General features: G+C 38.0%; 2 protein-coding genes across 12 annotated transcripts in view; one reads left to right on the forward strand and one right to left on the reverse strand.

Moving 5' to 3' along the window:
• LOC133535109 (uncharacterized) overlaps positions 1-13,941 on the forward strand; it is a 36,971-nt gene extending 23,030 nt beyond the window's left edge. For 7 of the 8 annotated variants that reach the window (XM_061874612.1, XM_061874616.1, XM_061874610.1 and 4 more), the window contains one exon: positions 12,570-13,941. In XM_061874612.1, coding sequence (XP_061730596.1) covers positions 12,570-12,818 — 249 coding nt within the window. In that variant the 3' untranslated portion in view covers positions 12,819-13,941. The remainder of the gene's footprint in view (positions 1-12,569) is intronic. The other variant, XM_061874619.1, reaches the window with a different exon arrangement.
• Positions 1-25,465, reverse strand: part of h6pd (hexose-6-phosphate dehydrogenase (glucose 1-dehydrogenase)) — a 60,877-nt gene that overhangs the window by 12,374 nt on the left and 23,038 nt on the right. The window contains exons 1-3 of one of the 4 annotated variants that reach the window (XM_061874603.1): positions 16,121-16,260; positions 185-854; positions 1-115 (exon numbers count right to left, since the gene is read on the reverse strand). The exon at positions 1-115 is cut by the window's left edge and continues 3 nt beyond it. In XM_061874603.1, coding sequence (XP_061730587.1) covers positions 1-115; positions 185-829 — 760 coding nt within the window. In that variant the 5' untranslated portion in view covers positions 830-854; positions 16,121-16,260. The other 3 variants (XM_061874604.1, XM_061874605.1, XM_061874602.1) reach the window with 3 other exon arrangements.

The raw sequence follows: 25,465 nt of genomic DNA on the forward strand, positions 1-25,465 counted from the left end.
TCACATCCAGTGTCTCTTTCATAACAATTTCTATTCTTTCAATGTGCTGCTTGTTCCAAATGGGGTCCAGAAACTTTCTGTTTTCTACTCTGAATGGAAGAATCTTGGACACCACCTAAAAAAAAGCATGCAGTCAAAGTGAAAGGGAGACATGATGATGGGGAGACCCACAAGGTGTCCTCACCTGCTTCCCCAAGTAGTGGTCAATTCTGTACATTTCTTCCTCCTGCAACGAGTTCCCAAGCTGAGCCGCCAGCACTTGAGCGCTTCTCAGGTCGTGTCCAAAAGGTTTCTCCAGGACAACTCGGAGCCACGCACCTCCTGCGGCAGGACGGCAACCGGTGTGGATTTTATTTGCGACATCAGCGTAGGCGAATGCCGGCACGGAGAGGTAGAATAGTCGCCCAGCTTCGGTCAGACCTTCCTCTTGGGCCTGCCGCTCAATGTGTTTGGACAAGTCCTGGTAGTCCTCCGGGGTCTTGAGCTGCCGATATTGGGCTAGTCGCAAGAACTGCTCCTTCAGCACGGCGCAGCGCTGTTCTGGCACATCCTTTGTGCACGACACCGCCTTCACAATATCGAAGAAAATGGGCGTTGCTTTGTCTGGAGGAGACTGTCCACCAGCATAGAAGGAGAAGGTGTTTCCCATACTGACGTGGTTCAGGTAGAGCTGGAAGAAGCCCTGCCACAAGTACTTCCTGGCCAAATCCCCCGTGCCGCCGACTATGACCACGGAAACATGACCACGGCTCTGCTTCTTCACATCGTCTTCGCCTCGTCCTCCATGAGCGCACAGCATGAGCACAAGCAGGACCACAGACACAAACATGTTGTGGTGTTAGGGCCTCCAGACGCTGCAACGACACACAACTTGCTTATTATTGTTGCTCAACTATACCAGGCAGGTCAGTGAGAGATAAAACAGACTAGCAAAGTCAATCCAAGCTATCCAAACGTACCCAAAACTCCCAATGTGTGAAAAGGATCTGATGGAAACGACTCTGTAAAAGCCTAGTGTTGCTGTCATGAGGATAAACTTTGTACTTTGCCCAGAGGCACTGAGTGGCCCTACTAGCTACAATAGTTGTGCTGTCAATACTGCTGGGCTGGAACACTTCAACAAACCTGCTGCTCATTTGGCAACAACATGAAGTCAAGTATTGGGTAAACTGGGAAAGTCTGAAAAGTTCAAATGACGGGAAAACACGACACGCTTTGACCTTCATTTATGTGTGCGCCTCATTGTACAGATAATATCTTGTGATTCTCAAACTTTTTACACAAAATAGAACCTCAACTAAAGTAATATTTCGGCAAGGGAATACTGAATTTATATTCAATTTTAGTGAATATTTGAAAATATGCTGTTATAGCTGGAGTTAGGTGTGTAACGATATTTTAAAAAATTCACATTATTGTTCTTGTGACCAAAATGGTCATGGTTATTATTAACGTGGTATTGTCGAATACATACGTACATATATATAGGGCTGGCCGATATTGGCTTTTATTAATATCGCAATATTTTTATGCCATATTGCGATATACGATGTATATTACGATATTTTGCCTTGGCCTTGAATGAACACTTGATGCATAAAATTTACAGCAGTATGATGATTCTATGTGTCTACATTAAAACATTCTTCTTCATACTGCATTAATATATGCTACTTTTAAACTTTCATGCAGAGAGGGAAATCACAACTAAGTGGGACGGCGTGGCGCAGTTGGGAGAGTGGCCGTGCGCAACCCGAGGGTCCCTGGTTCAATCCCCACCTAATACAAAACCTTGTCACGTCCGTTGTGTCCTTGAGCAAGACACTTCACCCTTGCTCCTGATGGGTGCTGGTTAGCGCCTTGCATGGCAGCTCCCTCCATCAGTGTGAATGTGTGTGTGAATACTGTGTAATTATGTCGTTAAAGCAGACGACTTTTAGCTGTGTGTGTGTGCAGCGCTCATATTTCCTAAAAACCCGTGACGTCTTGCGTACACGTCATCATTACATGACGTTTCGAAGACGAAACTCCCGGGAAATTTAAAATTGCAATTTAGTAAACTAAACCGGCCGTATTGGCATGTGTTGCAATGTTAATATTTCATCATTGATATATAAACTATCAGACTGCGTGGTGGGTAATAGTGGGTTTCAGTAGGCCTTTAACCAAGTTATATATTTTTTTAAAACACAAATACATTCAAAATGCATATATGTTCCTAAAGTACAAAGTTGAATGTGCATATGAAAGCAACACAAGCATTATCAACAAAGTAATATGGCAGAAACAAAATAATACTATCAATTAAAAAAAATAAATGTGAAAAATTCGCAAGATGGCATTTTATGGACATAAGACGTAAATGCACTTTTTGTCCATCCATTTTCAACCGCTTATTCCCTATGGTGTCGCGGGGGGCGCTGGTGCCTTTCTCAGCTACAATCGGGCGGAAGGCGATGTACACCTTGGACAAGTCTCCACCTCATCACAGGGCCAACACAGATAGACAGACAATTTAGTGTTGCCAATCAACCTATCCCCAGGTGCATGTCTTTGGAGGTGTGAGGAAGCCGGAGTACCCGGAGGGAACCCACGCAGTCACGGGAAGGACATGCAAACTCCACACAGAAAGATCCCGAGCCCGGGATTAAACCCAGGACTACTCAGGACCTTGGTATTGTGAGGCAGACGCACTATCCCCTCTACCACCATGCTGCCACTTTTTATCCATATAGATAAAAATAGTGTGATTATATGGTCAAGTCTTATACATAGGACTGCACGGTTATGGGCAAAATATAATTAAGATTATTTTTGTCAATATTGAAATCACAATTATAACTCATGATTATTCAGTATGTTTGGTAAACCAGTGTTGTGGTGTGAACGCGACGCTAACTTGTAATTTGTAATATCTACTAAAAATGCTCTCGATTCTGGAGCTATATATTTAAGGACACATATTTGTGTTTTTGTTCATTAATAGTATCAGCTTGTCAGATTTTTTTATTACATAATGCCTTTATCTATAGTTTTAAATGTTCATAGAGAGAGGTGTTTTAAAGTTATGTACTTACATTTACATGTACTTATGTGTGTACATGCACATGCTGTATCCGGACAGAACCATTAAGAGTTTTAATTTTCAAAGCAAAGTCCATGAAGTCGTCGCCATGTTTCGCGAGCGGAACGGAACGGCTGTAGTGCACATGTGCAGACGCTGCGGCGCTTCAGTATTCAGAAAGTAAGCAGTTGCCTAAAACGCATTAATAAATGACGTTTTTTCGGTAATTGAAAATTTAAACGGTGTTACTAACCGTCTGTAATTTTACCACTGTCTATCGTTGTACCGTTTATCGTTATATCCCTAGTCCATTAACAAGTAAAAATTCAAGGGCGGTCACGGCCTGTTCTTGCCGTAAATGCTAGTATTTTTTAGGGCCTTACGGCAAGTCACAAGGGCGTTCGCGGCAATTGCCGCGGTTGCCACGGTTAAATTTGCACCAGTCCGTTATCGAAGTGTGGTTATTAATCACAGTTGTAGAATAATTTGAATACTAACACAACTACTTACAGTTGAGTTTTATCGCGTTTTATCATTATTCCAGTAAGCTCTACATCCCTAGCTGGTATCACCAGTGGTACTTATACTACAATTTGACAAGTTCAAATAATACTAACTTTACAAAGTTAAACAAAAATCAATTTCCTAGTTTTTCAATATTATTCATTGGTAATAATAATAATGTGATTGATTTAATTAAGAATGTTTTAAAATGTGAATTGATCAGTTGTCAAGCAACTGAGACAAAACTGAGTATGTTACTTAACTGCAGCCAGCAGAGGCACTATTAATTTAGTCTAAACTAGTTTATTGTCCAACAAAGTACAATAAGATGTCAACCATGGCAAGTTCAGCTTCATCCATGCAAACCTCCGTTTTTGTGTGCAGGTTATCATACTGCCGTTGAAACAGGAGTTTAGAACATTTAGTAAAGATTTGAATTAAAAGTAATTATAAAAATCAAACAAAATACCTTCCTGAACCCTTCTTTGAGTAAATTCCCTTGTCACAAAACATCCTTATAAGAAAACGAGGACAACAGCTGATGGATGACAGGACATGTTTTAGGACACTAAATAAAGAGGACAGGTCAGTGATTGGAGCTGCTGGTGGTGAAGCCAACAGCAAAGGTCAGCTTATTTAAAGTTAGTCCTTATCCAAATGCTATCAGTTTTCTGATGCATCCTATAACATTTTCCTATGTTCACCCAAACAGTTGGTGCACTCAAACAAAATAAATTTGCAGTTTTAGTTGGGTATGAATTACCTGCACCCATATTTTCTCCAATGCCTCAAAATGTTGCAACTCCTTCCTGACAAATATTAGTTATGTTTTCAAACACATTACTGCTTGTACTGCATATATCCCACTACACAAATTACTGAATTTCTACGGAAAAAGCAATTAAGTAGTGTACTTGCTTCAAAAACACTGTCCCCCTTCAGGGTTTCACCACATTTCTACGCTTATGGTCGCATGTGATGCAGGACCGACTGAAAGGCCAATCCAGCATAGAAATTAATCCCCTGCAGCACCAGGGACTCTATATTTGGTTGTGCAAGCAGACTTCTCAACTACTGAACACAAAATAATGTGCACATTTGTCAAAACATCCAACACTGACTATTGTGTAGAGATTGATAGATTATCGTCGTCGATATTTAGCATTTTACCATACATCCGTCTCTTTTTATCGCTGTCTGTTTTTTCCCCTTTTAACTTGAACTACAACTACATCATCACATACAATACTGTAAAAACAGTTATAATCAAAATTTTTCAACCCCCACAAAATTTTGGTGTTTTAGCAAGTTGGACATTTTTTCCGTATTTTTTTTTATACTCACATCAAATAAAGATGCATTAAATAGACAAATGCAACTTGAATTACAACATTATTTTGTAACATACCAAACAGTGTAATTTCTCTTAATATCTAATTGACAAAATTATTCAACCCCTTGAAGATCATAACTCTTAAGAACAGAATTTGAATAAGGTATTTTCAATTAGGTGTTGAAAACACCTTTAGATGTGATTAGAACCATAACGAGCAACAATTAAACTGATTGAAAAAGACTGACGCTCAGCTTCTTGTAGATCAGTGGTTCCCAAAGTGGGCGGTGGAAAGATCTGGGGGGGCGGTGAGGAAGAAGGAGGCGGTAGGGGGGCGGCAGTCCGAAGTCGAAGTCAGAAGTTCGAACGTTTGTTTGACGATTTGTACACAACACGTGCAGCAGGACGAGTCAGTGGACGACGCATCAGGGTCTGGTTACCACACGCCGCTCTGGCCCAGTCAGATCCGACAGCATAGACTACAAAAGCAAAAGCTCAGGTTTGTAATTTCAAGCTTGTAATGTTCAGAATTTTATCTTATAATAAAAACCGCATTCTGGCGGTCAACATCATCTTGAGTTCAAGTCAACATGAAATTGGGGACTCGCCAGAACGCGCCGTGTTGTGTTGTGTTGAGCTGGTTAGGGTGGTGCATTCACTGATATATATTGTTACGAATGTATATGACTTTGTACCTGTGTGTGCATGTGTGTGTGTGTGTGCATATATGCGTGTTCGCGCGTGTGTCATTGTGTGGGTGGCGAGGGTGGCGTGCCTTAGATCACGTCCGCCACCATTTTCTGTGAGTAAATGGAAGAAAATGAATACGTGAGAGGGTAAATTGCTTTTCATACCTTCAATGTTGTCATTTTTGTCTTTAAGTAGGCCTATTTATGAAATGCGATAAAATGCTGTATTTTACATGGTTTTATCTGTGGGGGGCGCTAGGAATTCACTGGGGAGCCAAGGGGGCGCCAGCCTGCAAAAGTTTGGGAACCATTGTTGTAGATGGTCAATGGTGTATTTGCAACATGGTGAAGTCCAGGGAGTGGTCAAAGAAGTCAAAAGAGGAGGTAATTTCTCTTTATAAGAAAGGTTACGGATAAGAGAAAATAGCAAAGACATTACACATTCCAAGAGACACAGTTGGGAGCATAATTCGCAAGTTTAAAGCTAAAGGCACAGTGGAAACACTACCTGGGCGTGGTAGAAAGAGGATGCTGTGTGCAAAACAGTGGTGAAAACCCCCTGGGTAACAGCTGAGGAACTACAACAGGACATTGCAGAGGGGGGAATGCAGGTTTCGTCCCAGACAATAAGGCACTCACTACGAGATGAAGGCTTCCATGCCAGAACTCCCAGGCGCACCCCACTTCTGACTACCAGGCACAAGAAAAATAGACTCCAGTATGCCAAAAATCATCTGGACAAACCCCAAAGGTTTTGGGAAACTGTTCTATGGAGTGATGAGACCAAAGTGGAGCTCTTTGGGCCTATAAATCAACATTATGTCTGGAGGAGAAAAAATTAAGCTTACAAAGTGAAGAACACCTTTCCTACTGTTAAGCATGGTGGGGGGTCAATCATGCTCTGGGGCTGTTTTTCTGCCTCAGGTACCGGGAAACTCCAGCGCGTTCAAGGCATTATGAATTCTATTTCCTACCAGGATATATTAGCTGCAAATGTCAGCTGAGGCTTGGGAGACGTTGGACCTTCCAACAGGACAACGATCCCAAGCATACCTCCAAATCAACATCAGAGTGGTTGCAGAAGAAGGGCTGGAAGACTCTGGAGTGGCCTTCAGTCTCCAGACCTAAATCCTACAGAAAACCTGTGGTGGGACTTGAAGAAGGCAGTTGCAGCACGCAAGCCCAAGAATATGAATGAACTGGAGGCCTTTGCCCAAGAGGAATGGGCTAAAATACCTGTAGATCGTTGCAAGAAGCTTGTGTCCGGTTATGTATCACGTTTGAAGGATGTAATTACTGCCAAAGGGTGTTCTACTAAGTACTAAAGATGCATGTAACTAGGGGGTTGAATAATGTTTTCAATGAGATATTAAGAAAAATGTCCTTTTTTGGTATTTTGTAAAATACAGTTTTACAATTTAAGTTGCATTTGTCTATTTGACACATATTTATTTGATATGACTATAAACAAAATACGGAATACATGTCCAACTTGCTAAAACACCAAAATTGTGTGGGGGTTGAATTATTTTGATCACAACTGTACACATGATACCACTATTTAGTATTAAAAAAGTAATTTGTGAAGTAGATAAATAATAACTATTGCTCAGGCACCAGCCCGTTTGCCCTGCATAAGAAAAGTTGTTCTTTTATTTCAATGCAGCGCTCACGTGGCCACGTAATTATTGAGTTATAGAGCGCGCCGGTATTTAAGCTGCACCCACCAACTTTGAGAGGAATTTGATATTTTTACATATATAAGCCGCTTTGGACCATAAGCCGCAGATACATACTGGTACAAAATATTTTGTAAATGTTTATTTACATACCATAAATATTTCCAAACAGTACTTGTCACACGGCAGTAAAACAGCTGATTAAACAAAACAGAAGTAATTGTCATGAACCCACTAACTGCGGTAGCTAGCGCTTCAATCAGGTAAACAGACTCAATAACTCCACGGTGAGGTTTTTGTGAATTTATGAAACTGAAACAATAACAAAAATAATGCCATTGTTAAATAATAATACTAATACGGACACCTGTAAACATGTTACAATATTTGCTAATGCTAATGACTCTAGCTTGATCACATTACGATAGCATGTACAAATATGCATGAAAACACTCCTACAGAGTTCACACGTGACGGTTTAGTAAGTATCTACAGACTACGTACATGGAATATAGTACATGTGTATTGAAGAGTATATTGTATTTAACATCAGCACACACTACAAGGAGGGCGCTACATAGTTTTTTTTTAGTTGATTGGTAGCTGTTTACACGCGAGCAGGATCGCGCCCGGCTCATGGAAACAAGACACGTAAATTAACTTCAAGATTCATCGTTAAACAAGGACTAAAAACATAAGATAATGTTGCATCTTTCTTATGACACAGAGTAGGGCTGGGCGATATATCGATATACCGTACTCAATATATCGCGGGTTTGTCTCTGTGCGATGTAGAAAATGACTATATCGTGATATTCCAGTATACATTCTCACACAGTTGCTTTTAGCTGGGGGCATTACACTACAGGCGGTTCCCACTCTTTCTTGTCTGTCCTTCTCACAGAGAAGTAACCAAGCGCACCTTCTTACATACGTCACATACTGTCACGTGTGCAACGTCACACGCTCCCGCGGAGCAGAGAGGTAGCAACATGGTAACATTAGCTGTGATGCTAACAGTGAGGTGCGGGTGGTAATACGAGAGAGAGAAAGTGCGAATCTGGTAATAAATGAAGGAATAATTAATTCCCAAGAAAAACAGCATGGGATTCATCGCCCGGCGGTGGTTTGGCTTCAAGCGGGAATATGTTCAACATTTATGCGGCAAAAGCGTTGCTACAAAAAGTAGCAGCACTGCCAATGTAGCACCATTTGAAAAGTCACCCGCTAGAGCAGTGGTTCTCAATCTTTTTTCAGTGATGTACCCCCTGCGAACATTTTTTTAATTCAAGTAACCCCTAATCAGAGCAAAGCATATTTGGTTGAAAAAAAGACATAAAGAAGTAAAATACAGCACTATGTAATAATTTTCTGATTTAGTAAATTGCATAACAGTGCAAAATATTGCTCACATGTAGTTCCTGAAAAATTTGGAAAGAAAGATATAAAAATAACTAAAAACAAATGATTCAATTATAAATAAAGATTTCGACACATAGAAGTAATCAGCAACTTAAAGTGCCCTCTTTGGGGATTGTAATAGAGATCCATCTGGATTCATGAACTTAATTCTAAACATTTCTTCACAAAAAAATAAATATTCAACATCAATATTTATGGAACATGTCCACAAAAAATATAGCTGTCAACACTGAATTTTGCAATGTTGCATTTCTTTTTACAGTTTATTAACTTACATTCATATTTTGTTAAAGTATTATTCAATAAATATACAGTATAAAGGATTTTTGAATTGTTGCTATTTTTAGAATATTAAAAAAAAAAAAAAATGTACCCCTTGGCATAACTTCAAGTAACCCCAGGGGTACGCGTACCCACATTTGAGACCCACTGCGCTAGAGAATATGTGCTTGAAACTCTGCATGTCAATATCTCCGGTGCCACACCAACAAAATGCCGAAGTAACAATTTCCAGATCAACACCGTATGAAAAAAAAAAGTCAACAACAGAAGGAGATAACGTCCGCAGGAACCTACCATGCACCTCATTTTTATTTGACAGTTATTGAAATATCTTGTGTGACATCACGCATAAAAGTGCACTTTACTAGTTGTAAACTATTGTAGTGGCGTTCTGTACGAAAAGTACACGTTAATTTAGTGTCGTTTTGATACGTCATCTTGGTGACATCATTCACAAAAGTGCAATTATAGCTTGTTTTAAAATGTCTCTGACAATCTTGCACTTTCTGTTTTGAAATGACATGAATGTTTGTGCTACTGCTTAAAAACTGTTTTTTAAATACAGTTTTGGTCAATTGACTTAGTTGTGATTTCCCTCTCTGCATGAAAGTTTAAAATGAGCATATATTAATCCAGTGTGAAGAAGAATGTATTAATGTAGACACAAAGATTCATCATACTGTTGTGTTTATATGCATCAAGTATTAATTCAAGGCTAAGGCAAAATATCGAGATATACCTGTATGTCGTGTATCTTGACATGGCCTAAAAATATCGAGATATTAAACAAAGGCTATATCGCCCAGCCCTAACACAGAGCAAAAATTATTGCCTGTCAAAGTTGTCCCAACAAGTGGTTCCACAGCGATCATATCCAAAACAGCTGACTGTCATTAACGCCAGCGGGAGTGTCGCAAAGCCCATTTTGATGTGTCTTTTTCTATTAAAGTTAAATGAAAAGAGCAGTATGTTTACGTTCAAACTTGGGCTGGGCGATATGGACTTTTTTAAATATCTCGAAATGTTTAGGCCTTATCTCGATACACGATATATATATCTCAATATTTTGCCTTAGCCTTGAATGAACACTCGGATGCATATAATCACAGCAGTATGATGATTCTATGTGTCTACATGAAACATTCTTGTTCATACTGCATTAATATATGCTCATTTTACACTTTCATGCAGAGAGGGAAATCACAACTAAGTCAATTGACCAGAACTGTATTTATTAAACAGTTATGAGAACTGTATTTATTAAACAGTTATTAAGTAGTGGCACAAACATTCATGTCATTTCAAAACAGAAAGTGCAAGATTGTCAGAGACATTTTAAAACAAGCTATTAGAGCATTTTTGTGCATGATGTCACTAAAATGACATATCAAAACAACACTTAATCAAAGTGCACTTTTTGTACAGAACGCCACTACAATAGTTTAAAACAAATAAAGTGCACTTTTGTGCATGATGTCACTAAGATGACATATCAAAACAACACTAAATTAAAGTGTACTTTGTGAACAGAATGCCACCACAAGTGCACTTTTGTGCATGATGTCACACAAGATATTTCAATAAGTGTCACATAAAAATTAGCTACATATCAAATAGTATAGGTCCTACGGTGTTGATCTGGAAATGGTTGCTTTGGCATTTTGTGGGTGTGGCACCAAATGGAGATCTTGACATGCAGTTTGAAGCACTCTTCATTCTCTAGCGGGTGACTTTTCAAATGATGCTACAAATTAGCAGTGCTGCTACTTTTTGCAGCAACGCTTCTGTCGCATAAATGTTCAACATATTCCCGCTTGAAGCCAAACCACCGGCAGACGATGAACCTCGGGCTGTTTTTCTTGGGAATGAATTCTTCCTTCATTTGTTACCCGATTCGCACCTTCTCTCTCTCGTATTACCACTCGCAACACACTGTTAGCATCACAGCCCATGTTGCTACCTTAAAATATTCACTGGCAGAGAACCAAAAATGCCGTAAAATGTCTATTTCACTGAACAATTAAAAAATTTGAATATATGCAAAATTATAGGAAATTAAAATATCTATCATACGTGGTCAATGAGATTTCTGCTCCTGAACCGCAGAGCACAGCGTCTCTACATCCAGGCTGTATGACGTCACCTTTATCTTCACACAGGATTGTAAACTCTCATCTGTGAGGCGTGTGCCATGTTTGTTTTTAATAAAGTTCATGTTGGAGAACACCTGCTCACATACATATGTGGATCCAAAGATCGACAGGACTCAAAGTGCATACTTTTTCATTTTCACATAAAAGTCGGGGATAGCGTTCCAAGTTTCGAACACAAGTTTGTCTGGTTTGGGGAGGTTTTCAATATCACACCGTTTGTAATTCTGAGCAAGAACGGCCTTCAGGCGTGAAACATCCTCAAGGTCCGCTGTCAGGCGCTTTAACTTCGACACCACATGTCTCCGTCCTGCAGCAGCTGTGTCCCGAGGTTTGACAAGCAGGATGACAAGCTGAGCTGGCCGTGACAAGCTGAGCCGCATCAGAGTGATCAAAGAGTCGCATGCAGCTCCGGAGCCGCGGGTTGCCGACCCCTGGTCTACGAGGTGTTCCTCAAGATCACTTGCAATGTCGCGTATACGTCTCGCGACTGTGTCGCTTGACAGTGGGACAGCTTTTAATTTTGCTGCGCTTGTCTCGTCAAGCATGACTGACACCATGTCTATTGCAGCAGGGAGAATCAGCTGCTCAGCAATTGTGTGTGGTTTTTTGCATTGAGCAATTCTGTATGCAACTCTATATGAAGCCAATTTATCCATTTTGTGTAATTGTGGTCCACACATTAGCCTGCTACCCATCCGCGCGAAAGTTTGTTCCGCTCAGCCCCACACTCATTAGTTACTGTTACGTCTGTCAAACTTTCGCTCCTACCTAGAAATTTAAAGCCTACAGGAAAAATAAGTAATTTACATAAATTTATATAGCGGATTTCACAGACAGAATCACAAAGTGATTTACAGTTTGTATAGAAAACGGGGTTGTAAAAAAAAAAATATCTAAGAATTAAAAAAAAATAATAAAATAAAATGAAAATTAAAGTGGAATCTCCTCCCGTTTCTCGCACCCCACCTGTCATGTCTCTATTCGCCACCAGTGGGGCACGCCCCACACTTTGAGAAACGCTGTCGTATAGTGTGTTTAAAGCCAGCAAAGCAGTGTTGCTGAATTTGGAAATGCCAGCATAGAACTGTGAGGTCATCACAAGTCTCTGTTTGTGCAGTGTACACGCTTACGCTGAGCAGAGAGTTTTGGATCGCTACATTTGGGCCAGCGTTTGTAAAAGTCTGCATTTTTAAAGACAAAAATATGTGTCTGCGTGCGGACAAGATCGCAAAATGTGAGCTTTGACAACTAAATGCAGTAAAAAATAAAAAAATTAATTATAAAAAACTTAACGCTTCGACGCAGCAGAAATTCCTCAAATATATTTTGTAATGGAATTACTCAAGGAATCATTTTAGCTCTAGTTAGTACGTGTCATGATATGCAATTAAACCAGTTGATCTGCCATCTCTTTTCTGCTCTGCCCCCAACTCCTGCGTGGAGAGGTTATCAGGTGACCACAGACATGGTGGACCACCTCTCTGTACATCAGTTGGGGACGTCTCTGCACTGCTGACTTGTCTCCATTCAAGATTATCCCCTGCTATCCCCATTATGGACTGGACTCTCACATTATTAACTAGATCCACTCGACATCCATTGCACCGGTCGCCCAGGAGCAGGTTCCCCACATCTACAGTGCCCTCTGAGGTTTGTCATTGTGTCCATTGGGTTGAGTTTTTTCTTTCTTGATGTCGTTGTGGCTTGGAGAGCCCTTTGAGACACTTGTTATTAAGGGCTTTATAAAAAAAACTATCATTGATTGAGAAAATTCCGTGTTTAAAAATGTGCTGTTTCAAAATTAAAGTCTCATTTCAGGTCAATTAAAACTGAAGCAAGGTCTACTTACAGTATCTCAAAATAAAAAAATAAAAAATCAACCACAATAATATTTTTATTTTCTTTTTTTTAATTGTGGCAGGCTGGCAGCCTTAATTTTGAATGTGGAGGATTAATATATGGGAAACACTGCAATGTGAACACTATACATGCCTCAGGAAACAATGACCGACTGCTGCCTGCAGTCCAGACCTGTCTCCCATCGAAAATGTGTGGCGCATTATGAAGCGTAAAATGCAACAGCGGAGACCCCGGACTGTTGAACAACTGAAGCTCTACATAAAACAAGGATGGGAAAGAATTCCACTTTCAAAGCTTTAACAATGAGTTTCCTCAGTTCCCAAACCTTTATTGAGTGTTGTTAAAAGAAAAGGTGATGTAACACAGTGGTGAACACGTCCTAGTGATGGGTCCGGCAACACCGATGCATCGGTGCATGCGTCGAGCTCGTAGAGCAAAACCCTTTGTCGGTGCACGTGACTAATAAGCGAACTGTGTCGCACTGACGTCTGCGCGCCAAACTGTGTGAATCGCCGCACTTCTGTCGTTGGTCATTTGTAATTTATCGTCGTCGATCATTTCCGCCGTGTGGGAATATATTGATCATATATCAGAAAAAAAGGTATTTGTGTTCATTTCCTTATCGTTTCATCCTGTTTTCTCAAATTTTCCAGCATTGTCCCACCCACACAACCATCCGAATGGTTACATTAAAAAGCGGTAATATCCAATCTCTTCGATAGCTCAGTTGGTAGAGTGGAGGACTGTAGTTTTTCATGCTGAGTGCCTTAGGGCGATTGTTTAAATCCAGCTTGAACCCATTACCTTTTTACCATGAATTGATTAACGTGGACCCTGATTTAAACAAGTTAAAACGTATTCAGGTGTTACCATTTAGTGGTCAATTGTACGGAATATGTACTTTACTGTGCAATCTACAAATAAAAGTTTCAATCAATCAATCATGTTCACATTATTTATTGACTGTATCTAAAAAAGATAAATATATATTTTTATTTAAATTAAGATATGAAATAATCCTAAATGAAATACAATGACTTGGTTTATATTATTGTATATACTAGGTCAGTGGTTCTCAAATGGGGGTACGCGTAACCCTGGGGGTACTTGAAGGTATGCCAAAGGGTACGTGAGATTTTTCAAAAATATTCTAAAAATAGCAACAATTCAAAAATCCTTTATTAATATATTTATTGAATAATATGTCAACAAAATATAAATTTAAGTTCATAAACTGTGAAAAGAAATTCAATAATTCAATACTCAGGGTTGACAGCTATATTTTTTTGTGGACATGTTCCATAAATATTGATGTTAAAGATTTCTTTTTTTGTGTAGAAATTTTTAGAATTAAGTTCATGAATCCAGATGGATCTCTATTACAATCCCCAAAGAGGGCACTTTAAGTTGATGATTACTTCTATGTGTTGAAATCTTTATTTATAATTGAATCACTTGTTTATTTTTCAAAAAGTTTTTAGTTATTCTTATATCTTTTTTTTCCAAATAGTTCAAAAAAGACCACTACAAATGAGCAATATTTTGCACTGTTGTACAATTTAATAAATCAGAAACTGATGACATAGTGCTCTGATTAGGGGGTATTTGAATTAAAAAAATGTTCACAGGGGGTACATCACTGAAAAAAGGTTGAGAACCACTGTACTAGGTCATAAAATCAGTGTCAGTTGAGTCGGTCCATAGGTTGCCTGTAGGGATTTTTAATGTCCAGCAGATGTCAGTATTTAGTGACACAGTATTGACACAGTATCAATACAGTTTTGCAATGTGTCCAAACGATACATGACGCCTCATCAACCCATTACTAACATGTCCTTTCCTAACTACTTTGGCACGTGTTGCAGTCATGAAATTCTAAATTAATTATTACTTGCAAAAACAAATAAAGTTTATGAGTTTGAAAATCAAATATGTTGTCTTTGTAGTGCATTCAATGGAATATGGGTTGAAAATGATTTGCAAATCGTTGTATTCCGTTTATATCTCCATCTAACACAATTTCCCAACTCATAGGGAAACAGGGTTTGTAGAATAGAATAGAAATTACTTTATTAATCCCTGGCGGAAATTCAGCACCACAGTTCGCTCACAATAGACAATAACAATACATATTCCATCCATCCATTCATTTTCTGAGGCAGGGTTTAGGCTAAATAGCTATTTGTTTGAGGAGTTCCATCCATCCATTTCCTACCACTTATTCCCTTTGAGGTCGCGGGGGGCGCTGGCGCCTATCTCAGCTACAATCGGGCGGAAGGCGGAGTACACCCTGGACAAGTCGCTACCTCATCGCAGGGCCTGTTTGAGGAGTTATCCAGCTTAATGTAGACAGGGCCTAAGACTAGCTTCAATGTCACCCTGGACAAGTCGCCACCTCATCGCAGGGCCAACACAGATTGACAGACAGCATTCACACTCACATTCACACACTAGGGCCAATTTAGTGTTGCCAATCAACACTAAATTGGCCCTAGTGTGTGAATGTGAGTGTGATGTATATCTGTGTTGGCCCTGCGATGAGGTGGCGACTTGTCCAGGGTGTACGCTGCCTTCCACCCAATTGTAGCTGAGATAGGCGCCAGGCGCCCCCCGCAACACCAAAAAGGGAATAAGCGGTAGAAATGGATGGATGGATGATGTACCAATACATAATATTTAATATATTAATGGTATTCCGTTTGAACTTACATCAAACACAATTTCCCAACTCATATGGAAACGGGGTTTGTAGAATAGAAAATACTTTATTGATCCATGGGGATCAATAAAGTAACACAAACTAATTTGACGCTAGTCAAGAATACATTGGTGATACATCTAGTTAATGTTGCAAAAAAAAAAAAAAGCAGTAGTCTACTTTGTATTTAATGAACTTCCGACACGTCAACAAGTTAGTACGTCCTTGACATGTCTGAGGAGGACACGAAAGGCACACAAACACATCAAGACGTCCATTGCTGACGTCACTCCACTTGCTAGCACCAAGCGACGCTCGTCGCTCACAAAATACTGACGGTAATTCGCAAATTAAAACAAAAATACACTCCGAACATAAAAAACAGTTGGTTAAGCAAAACGTGAAAGTAGACAATGAAATATAATAATAAACACACCTGCAATCCACGACCCATTCCGCGTTGGGTTTTTGAACGTCAACCAATACCGGAAGCGTATGTTGGTCACGTGACACTATCGCGCTTCTTCTTCTTCTTCTTTTGTTTAATGGGGGTTGGCAATCAACCTTCTGGTGTGCATTACCGCCACATTCTGAAATTGAGTTGTTTTTTTTTATTGAACAACAAACATACATTTATAATTCACACAAAAGTCAAGGCACTTTCAACAACAAAGAAAGAAAACAAGAGCAAATACGGAGAGAGTGTTGAATGTTAACAAATAATAATAATAAAGACAAATAAAAAAAAGACAAAAAGGGCTACCTAAATCACTTTAAGGACTTTCGTAGTCTTAATCATTCTCCAAGATTTGATTGATAATTGTAAACCATTAAGCCAATTTGAAATTGTAGGCCTTACTTTCATAAATAGACATTTATGTTGAAAATGTTTTGTCTGGAGCATAATAATGTTGAGAAAATTCTAAAATGGAGTGTGGACTGAGGTGGAACCCTACTCTATATTCTTTTATTTAACCCAGTCTTTTTTTAGATATATATAATGCTATATAATACGAATCGCGATTCTCACGTTGTGCGATTCAGAATCGATTCTCTTTTTTTTTTTAATCGATTTTTTTTATTTTTTTATTTTTTTTTTTAGTTTTTTAATATCAATCCAACAAACCAATACACAGCAATACCATAACAATGCAATCCAATTCCAAAACCAAACCTGACCCAGCAACACTCAGAACTGCAATAAACAGAGCAATTGAGAGGAGACACAAACACGACACAGAACAAACCAAAAGTAGTGAAACAAAAATGGATATTATCAACAACAGTATAAATATTAGTTATAATTTCAGCATAGCAGTGATTAAAAATCCCTCATTTACATTATCATTACACATTTATAAAAAATAAAGAAAAAAGAACAGTAGTGTCACAGTGGCTTACACTTGCATCGCATCTCATAAACTTGACAACACACTGTGTCCAATGTTTTCACAAAGATCAAATTAGTCATATTTTTGGTTCGTTTAATAGTTAAAACAAATTTACATTATTGCAATCAGTTGATAAAACATTGTCCTTTACAATTATAAAAGTTTTTTTTTTTAAATCTGCTACTCTGCTAGCATGTCAGCAGACTGGGGTAGGTCCTGCTGAAATCCTATGTATTGAATGAATACAGAATCGTTTTGAATCGGAAAAATATCGTTTTTGAACCGAGAATTGTGTTGAATCGAAAAAAAAAAGATATATTATCGAATCGCGATCCCAAGAATCGATATTGAATCGAATCGTGGGACACCCGTAGATTCGCAGCCCTACTCTGTATCCTACCTGTTCTGATAGTGCAATCCAAAAATATCTTCCACTTAACTAACCTATAGGTTAAGTGGAAGGTAAGGTTATAACCTTCTCTGTCGCTAACTGTTTTTCCCATTCTCTCTCTTATTTCCCACATAGCATTAAAACATGTCCTACACTCTCCATCCATCTGATGGCAAGAGTTACACGCACACACACACCCACGCACGCACGCACACACCCACACCCACACACACACACACACACCTGTATTATGTTTCCCTATCAATTTCAATGAATGATTTAAATATGTATGTCCTAATCTCATTCTAGCAATAATGTTTTCTTCCTTCTTATTTATGTTCCTTCTTCTCATTATTACACCTATACTCTCCTCTGGACTTTGTAATACTCCATAACTTTTATTTCCTTATTCCAATTATCTTGCCAGTTATTATTGTGTTGTATCTTAACTACAAAACCCAAAACTAGTGAATTTGTCACGTTTTTCATGCACGTAAATAAAAACAGAACTTTCAATTTATATTCAATTGAATTAACTGCAAAGACAATATTTTAATGTTCTAACTGAGAAACTTTTATTTTCATTTTTTGCAAAAAATCCTTAACTTAGACTTTAATGGCAGCAACACATTGCAAAAAAATAAGTTGGTACAGAGGCATTTTTACCACTGTGTTATATGGTCTTCCTTTTAACAACGCTCAGTAAACATTTGGGAACTGAAGAGACTAATTTTTGAAGCTCTTCAGTTGGAATTATTTCCCATTCTTGCATGATGTACAGCTTAAGTTGTTCAACAGTCCAGGGCCCCTGTCGTATGTATTTTAGGCTTCATATTGTGCCACACATTTTCAATGGGAGTAAGATCTGGACTACAGGCAGGCCTGTCGAGTACCCGCACTCTTTTACTATGAAGCCACGCTGTTGTAACACAGGGTTTGGCATTGTCTTGCTGAAATAAGCAGGGGCGTCCATGATAACGTTGCTTGGATGGCAACATATGGCATAAATAAAGTGGATTGGATTGGATTGGATATGGTTCCAAAACCTGTATGTACCTTTCAGCATTAATGGTGCCTTCACATATGTGTAAGTTACCCATGCCTTGGGCACTAATAAACCCTCATACCCTCACAGATGTTGTTGTTTTTTTCTAACTTTGCGCCTAGAGCAGTCCAGATGGTTATTTTCCTCTATGGTCCGGAACACACGACATCCACAGTTTCCAAAAACAATTTGAAATGTCGACTAGTCAGACCACAGAACACTTTTACACTTTGTGTCAGTCCATCTTAGACGAGCTCGGACCCAGCGAAGCCGGTTGCGTTTTTGTATGTTGTTGATAAATGGCTTTCGCTTTGCATAGTAGAGTTTTAACTTGCACTTACAGATGTAGCGACAAACTGTAGTTAATGACAGTGGTTTTCTGAAGTGTTCCTGAGCCCATGTGGTGATATCATTTACACACTGATGTGGGTTTTTGATGCAGTACCGCCTGAGGGATCGAAGGTCACAGGCATTCAATGTTTGTTTTCGGCCTTGCCGCTTACGTTCGTGATTTTCCAGATTCTCTGAACCTTTTGATGATATTACGGACCTTACATGGTGGAATCCCTAAATACAATCCAATAGCTCGTTCAGAAAATGTTGCTCTTAAACTGTTCGACAATTTGCCCATGCATTTGTTCTCAAAATGGTGACCCACGCCCTTCCTTGTTTGTGAATGACTGAACATTTCATGGAAGCTGTTGTTCCCAATTGGCCTGTTCACCTGTGTGATGTTCCAAATAAGTGTTTGAAGAGCTTTCCTCAACTTTCTCAGTCTTTTTTGCCACTTATGCCAGCTTTTTTGAAATATGCTGCAGGCATCAAATTCCAAATTTACCAGTTCGAACATTAATTATATTGTCTTTGCAGTCTATTCAATTGAACATAGGTTGAAAATGATTTGCAAATCAATGTATTCTGTTTTTATTTACGATTTACACAACATGCCAACTTCACTGGTTTTGAGTTTTGTATCACGGGAACTTTTTACCTCAGCGCATTACTTCCGTTTCCATAGCAGCCCACTTCCGAGGTTGGCGTGACTTGTGGGTATAAATGTGGAACTTGGAGCCAAGCTATGCGGACATATATGGCGTGCACACCCAAATTCAACTTGAAAAAACTTCTCTGGACAGCTGTACCAAACAGACAACGGTCCATTGATCAGAGTTACTTTATTAATCCCCGAGGGGAAATTAAAATTTTCTGCACAATCCCATTCAAGATCAGACAAACATTACAGAACAGGATCGCTGACAGGTCTGGCAACTTCCGGCGCCCCTTACACAAAAGAAGAGGTGTGTGGGGAGGAGGGAGAGGGGGAACAAAAAAAATCGGTGTATGCCTGGGCCCCTGGAGAGGGGGTCTGGACCAGGGGTGACCAACCATTTTGAAACCAAGAGCTACTTCTTGGGTAATGATTAATGCGAAGGGCTACCAGTTTGATACACACTTAAAAAAAAAAGGAAGGTTTTTTGTAGAGAATAAATGATGAAAAATAAACACTTAATTGAACGGTTTAAAAGAGGAGAAAACAGGAAAAAAATAAAAATTAAATTTTGAAACATAGTTTGTCTTCAATTTCGACTCTTTAAAATTCAAAATTCAACCGAAAAAAAGAAGAGAAAAACTAGCTAATTCGAATCTTTATAAAACATTTAAAAAAAGAATTTATGGAACATCATTAGCAATATTTCTTGATTAAGATTAATTTTAGAATTTTGATGACATGTTTTAAATAGGTTAAAATCCAATCTGCACTTTGTTAGAATATATAACAAATTGGACCAAGCTATATTTCTAACAAAGACGAATCATTATTTCTTCTACATTTTCCAGAACAATTTTTTTAAAAGAAATTCTAAAGACTTTGAAATAAGATTTAAATTTGATTCTACAGATTTTCTAAATTTTTCAGAATATTTTTTTTGAATTTTAATCATAATAAGCCAGCGCCCCCCGCGACCCCAAAAGGGAATAAGTGGTAGGAAATGGATGGATGGATGAAGTTTGAAGAAATATTTCACAAATATTCTTTGTCGAAAAAACAGAAGCTAACATGAACAATTAAATTAAAATGTATTTATTATTCCTTACATTAAAAAATAAAATAAAAATTACTTGAACATTGATTTAAATTGTCAGGAAAGAAGAAGAAGGAATTTAAAAAGTGAAAAGGTATATGTGTTTAAAAATCCTAAAATAATTTTTAAGGTTGTATATTTTCTCTCAAATTGTCTTTTTGAAAGTTATAAGAAGCAAAGTAAAAAAATAAAACAATTTATTTAAACAAGTGAAGACAAAGTCTTTAAAATATTTGTTGCGATTTTCAAATTCTATTTGAGTTTTATCCCTCTAAGAATTAAAAATGTCGAGCAAAGTGAGACCAGTTTGCCAGTAAATAAATAAGATTCAAAAAATAGAGGCAGCTCACTGGTAAGTTCTGCCATTTGAGCTATTTTTACAACAGGCCAGCGGACTACTCATCTGGTCCTTACGGGCTACCTGGTGCCCGCGGGCACTGCGTTGGTGACCCCTGTTTTAGAAGGTAGCTAAGGAACTGTAAAATGCCGGCTTAATTTGGGCATTAAAACAAAATACGAATGAGAAGAAAGATAATGAAGCAGGTATATTTTAGTCGAATAATTAAGGGTAAACAAACCTCCTCACGCTGCATTTGCACACTTCAAACAGTTTGGGTTCGAGGTGTAACAAAGGCTAACCTATAGATTCGTTATTATTATCTTCGTTATTATTATCTTTACTGCTCCGGCTCAGACGTCAGCCCTGCAGCCAGGCATGCTGGGAAACTGCATGACAATTTTTCCAAGATGCAGTGTCAGTAAGCATCCAATAGGTGGTACTATAATACTGTCTATAACACAAACTGCTTAGCAATAACTGTATTCTGCGCAACTGGCAAAATAGTGCAGAACATTGCAAAACTAATCCGGAACAGTAGACACAAACTGTCTTTTCCTTCAGATTTAAAACTCATTCCATCAATCGACAGAGCCTCATGATAGAACTCCGAGACATTCAGAAGTTTTGTTTCCATGATTCTTTGTCCGAAAATTGCTTAAAAAACCTCTTCCGCCGGAGTGTCTTTGATTCGGAACTGCATCTATCCCCGATATATTCTTGGCAGTAGCGTCATGTTCCTGGCGCAATCCAAGAGCATTTCTTGATACTGTCTGCTATTTAACATCAACATAGTCATTCGAGACGTATTATGTATACTCTGTGGCAATATCACAGCGAAAATTATACTTTAAAAAAGTTGTAAGGATCCACAGAAGGCTAATATGACGTCATAGGTCAACCGGAAAAATCATTAATTTAACTGCGCTAAAATAAAAAAAAAACATCCCCAGTGTACTATGCACATGGCCTTATGACCAATAGTTGCATTAGAAAAAATGCATAGACACTAGGACTTCACATGTAGGTGTGAAAATAATAAAAAAACCGAACTATTTGAGAAATCAGACCAATTTAGTGCATGGAAACGTAGTGACTCTTGTTTATACAACATCCATCCATCCATCCATCCATCCATCCATCTTCTTCCGCTCATCCGAGGTAGGGTCGCAGGGGCAGCAGCCTATAAGCAGGGAAGCCCAGACTTCCCTTTCCCCAGCCACTTAGTCCAGCTCTTCCCGGGGGATACCGAGGTGTTCCCAAGCCCGCTGGTAGACTTATAGTCTTTATGCAACATGATTGCTATTTATCAAAGGGATGGATACAATAATCTTTCCAGTTTCCACTCGGACTGAATGATGTAATGTTGATTTCTAAGAAAGGCAGTGTCCAATTCAGGGGTCACCAACGCGGTGCCCGCGGGCACCAGGTAGCCTGTAAGGACCAAATGAGTAGCCTGCTGGCCTTTTCTAAAAATAGCTCAAATAGCAGCACTTACCAGTGAGCTGCCTCTATTTTTTAAATTTCATTTATTTACCAGCAAGTTGGTCTCGCTTTGCTCGACATTTTTAATTCTAAGGGAGACAAAATTCAAATGGAATTTGAAAATCCAAGAAAATATTTGAAAGACTTGGTCTTCACTTGTTTAAATAAATTAATTTATTTTTTACTTTCCTTTTTTATAACTTTCAGAAAGACAATTTTAGAGAGAAAATACAACCTTCAAAATTATTTTAGGATTTTTAAACACATACCTTTTTACCTTTTAAATTCCTTCCTCTTCTTTCCTGACAATTTAAATCAATGTTTAAGTAAATTTATTTTTTGTATTGTAAAGAACAATACATTTTCATTTAATTCTTAATTTTAGCTTCTGTTTTTTCCACAAAGAATATTTGTGAAATATTTCTTCAATCTTATTATGATTAAAATTCCCAAAAATTCTTCTGGCAAATCTACAAAATCTTTATAATCAAATTCAAATTTTATTTCAAAGTCTTTTGAATTTCTTTTAAGATTTTTGTTTTGGAAAATCTAGAAGAAATAATGATTTGTCTTTGTTAGAAATATAGCTTGGTCCAATTTGTTATATATTCTAACAAAATGCAGATTGGATTTTAACCTATTTAAAACATGTCATCAAATTTCTGAAATTAATCTTAATCAGGAAAAATTACTAATGATGTTCCATAAATTCTTTTTTTAATTTTTTCAGAAAGATTCGAATTTGCTAGTTTTTCTCTTCTTTTTTTGGCTGAAATTTGAATTTTAGAGTCGAAATTGAAGATAAACTATGTTTCAAAATTTTATTTTCATTTTTATATTGTTTTCTCCTCTTTTAAACCGTTCAATTAAGTGTTTTTTCATCATTTATTCCCTACAAAAAACCTTCCGTAAAAGGAAAACAAAATGTACGACGGAATGACAGACAGAAATACCCATTTTTAAAATAATATATATATATATATATATATATATATATATATATATATATATATATATATACATACATATATATATATATATATATATATATATATATATATGTATATATATATATATATACATCTCAAAGGTAAATTGAGCAAATTGGCTATTTCTGGCAATTTATTTAAGTGTGTATCAAACTGATAGCCCTTTGCATTAATCAGTACCCAAGAAGTAGCTCTTGGTTTCAAAAAGGTTGGTGACCCCTGGTCTAAATAAACTAGATTTTCAAATACTACATAAAAACGTGAATAAATATTTTGTACTAATGATAACAACTAATGTCTCAAAAACCTTACGCAGTAAAATCTGAAAATAACATGAATTGATTAACGTGGACCCCGACTTGAAAAACTCAACATTCTGTGGTCACTTGTACAGAACATGGTCTGTACTGTGCAATCTACTAATAAAAGACTCAATCAATCAATCAAACATTAATCTAATGTGTAATTGTAGGCGATACAGCCTAATTTATATTTCATCAGTTTTTATGAGTCCCTTATTTTTATTTTGCAGTGTATTTGATACATATTTATTTTGTGGAAACAATCATTAATGAATCTTTCAGCATATTCACAATGTTTGACATCTATAGTTCTATTTTGACAAAGACGGGGAAAAACCACTCAGACTACTCGTAAACGGCGTGTGCAACAAACATGGCAGTAGAAGTGTAATCATGACACGTAACCTTACCCGGACAATAGCGATGCATGTATTTTTCTGGGAGAGTCTTGATACCGAGTTCCTTGACCTAGTCACACACAAAGACGTTGTTGACCTCCATACTTTTCCAAGTTTCCATCTGTTTTGTCATGTAGAATGGCGTCTAGATATAATCCTTGATATCACTAGACAAATCTTTTTTTGATAAAGTACAGGGATCTTTTCAATTGCAGAGTTAGATTTTTTTTGCTCGTATCTACTTTTGGCAGCAATATTTAAGCCTCTTTGGTTCTCAGATACTTTGTGCTCTGCCATCTTAGCTTGGTCGGCCACCTGGTTTTCACTTCATATACAGTACTATATATGCATCATATCCGGGAACTAATTGGGTGTGCATACGTTTATTGACATAGGCTGTAAAAGGGTCTATTGGTCACAATCTGTCAACCCTGCCAGCCACACCCCATGCCCGTCTCACCTTGTGACCCGAGTCTGACCTCTGAGTAAACTGTCACAACCCCGTCATTCAAAGCTCAAGTTGACAATGAACCGGCAATTTTCCAACTACAATCTTCTTCTTGTTTAAGGTAATTTAACTTTTTGGGCCGCTGTCAGTGCAAACACAAAGAAGGTAAGGTATTATGTAAACTTTATATTTGGTCAAACAGAGTATAGTTTTTTGCTAGGCTAAGACGCAGTCAGTTTTTACCTTTCGAAGCCAAAGGTCAAGAGATTCAAGTTGATGCTAAGCTAAGAAGTAAATTTTATCAATTGCGTTTGATGGCAGTTTCAAATTTTCTGACAATAATTTTGTTTTTAAAGGGTCTCGAGAATAAAAGCACTACTCAGCATAAACATAAGTAATGTTCTACGGCTTAATCATGGTATGTGTTGTTTTAAAGGTGAACTGCACTTTCTCTGGAATAGAATCGTCCACGATCCTTACGAAAGACAAGAAGTGTTATAGCTTCGCAAGTAATGCACTGCACAGAAATCGTTCTTAGTTGTTTACTCAACGTCTTGTAGCACACACACACAAGACTTGGCACACTCTTCTTCTAATGCCAAGTGAAGTAGACAGGAGCCAACCTAACAACAAGTACGCCATCTATTGGCCTATCTCTTATAAGTGTAATTATCTCTCAATGGAGCCAACAATAATGTATATTTAAGTAAATAGGCTAATAAAAGATTATCCCCGATACCACGAAAAGACAAAAGTTTTTTTTTTTTTTTTTTGGCAGTCTAAGATGTGAAAACCGTCTCGTTTTTGGTGGCTAACAATGCAGCTAAGGGGAGCAATCAATTCTACCTCCAAATCACTTCAAAAATGCATTCAAAAACCACCAAAATTACTTAATTTACGTTCTGTAACTT

This window comes from Nerophis ophidion, linkage group LG16, assembly GCF_033978795.1.
Source record: "Nerophis ophidion isolate RoL-2023_Sa linkage group LG16, RoL_Noph_v1.0, whole genome shotgun sequence".
Taxonomy (NCBI): Eukaryota; Metazoa; Chordata; class Actinopteri; order Syngnathiformes; family Syngnathidae; genus Nerophis; species Nerophis ophidion.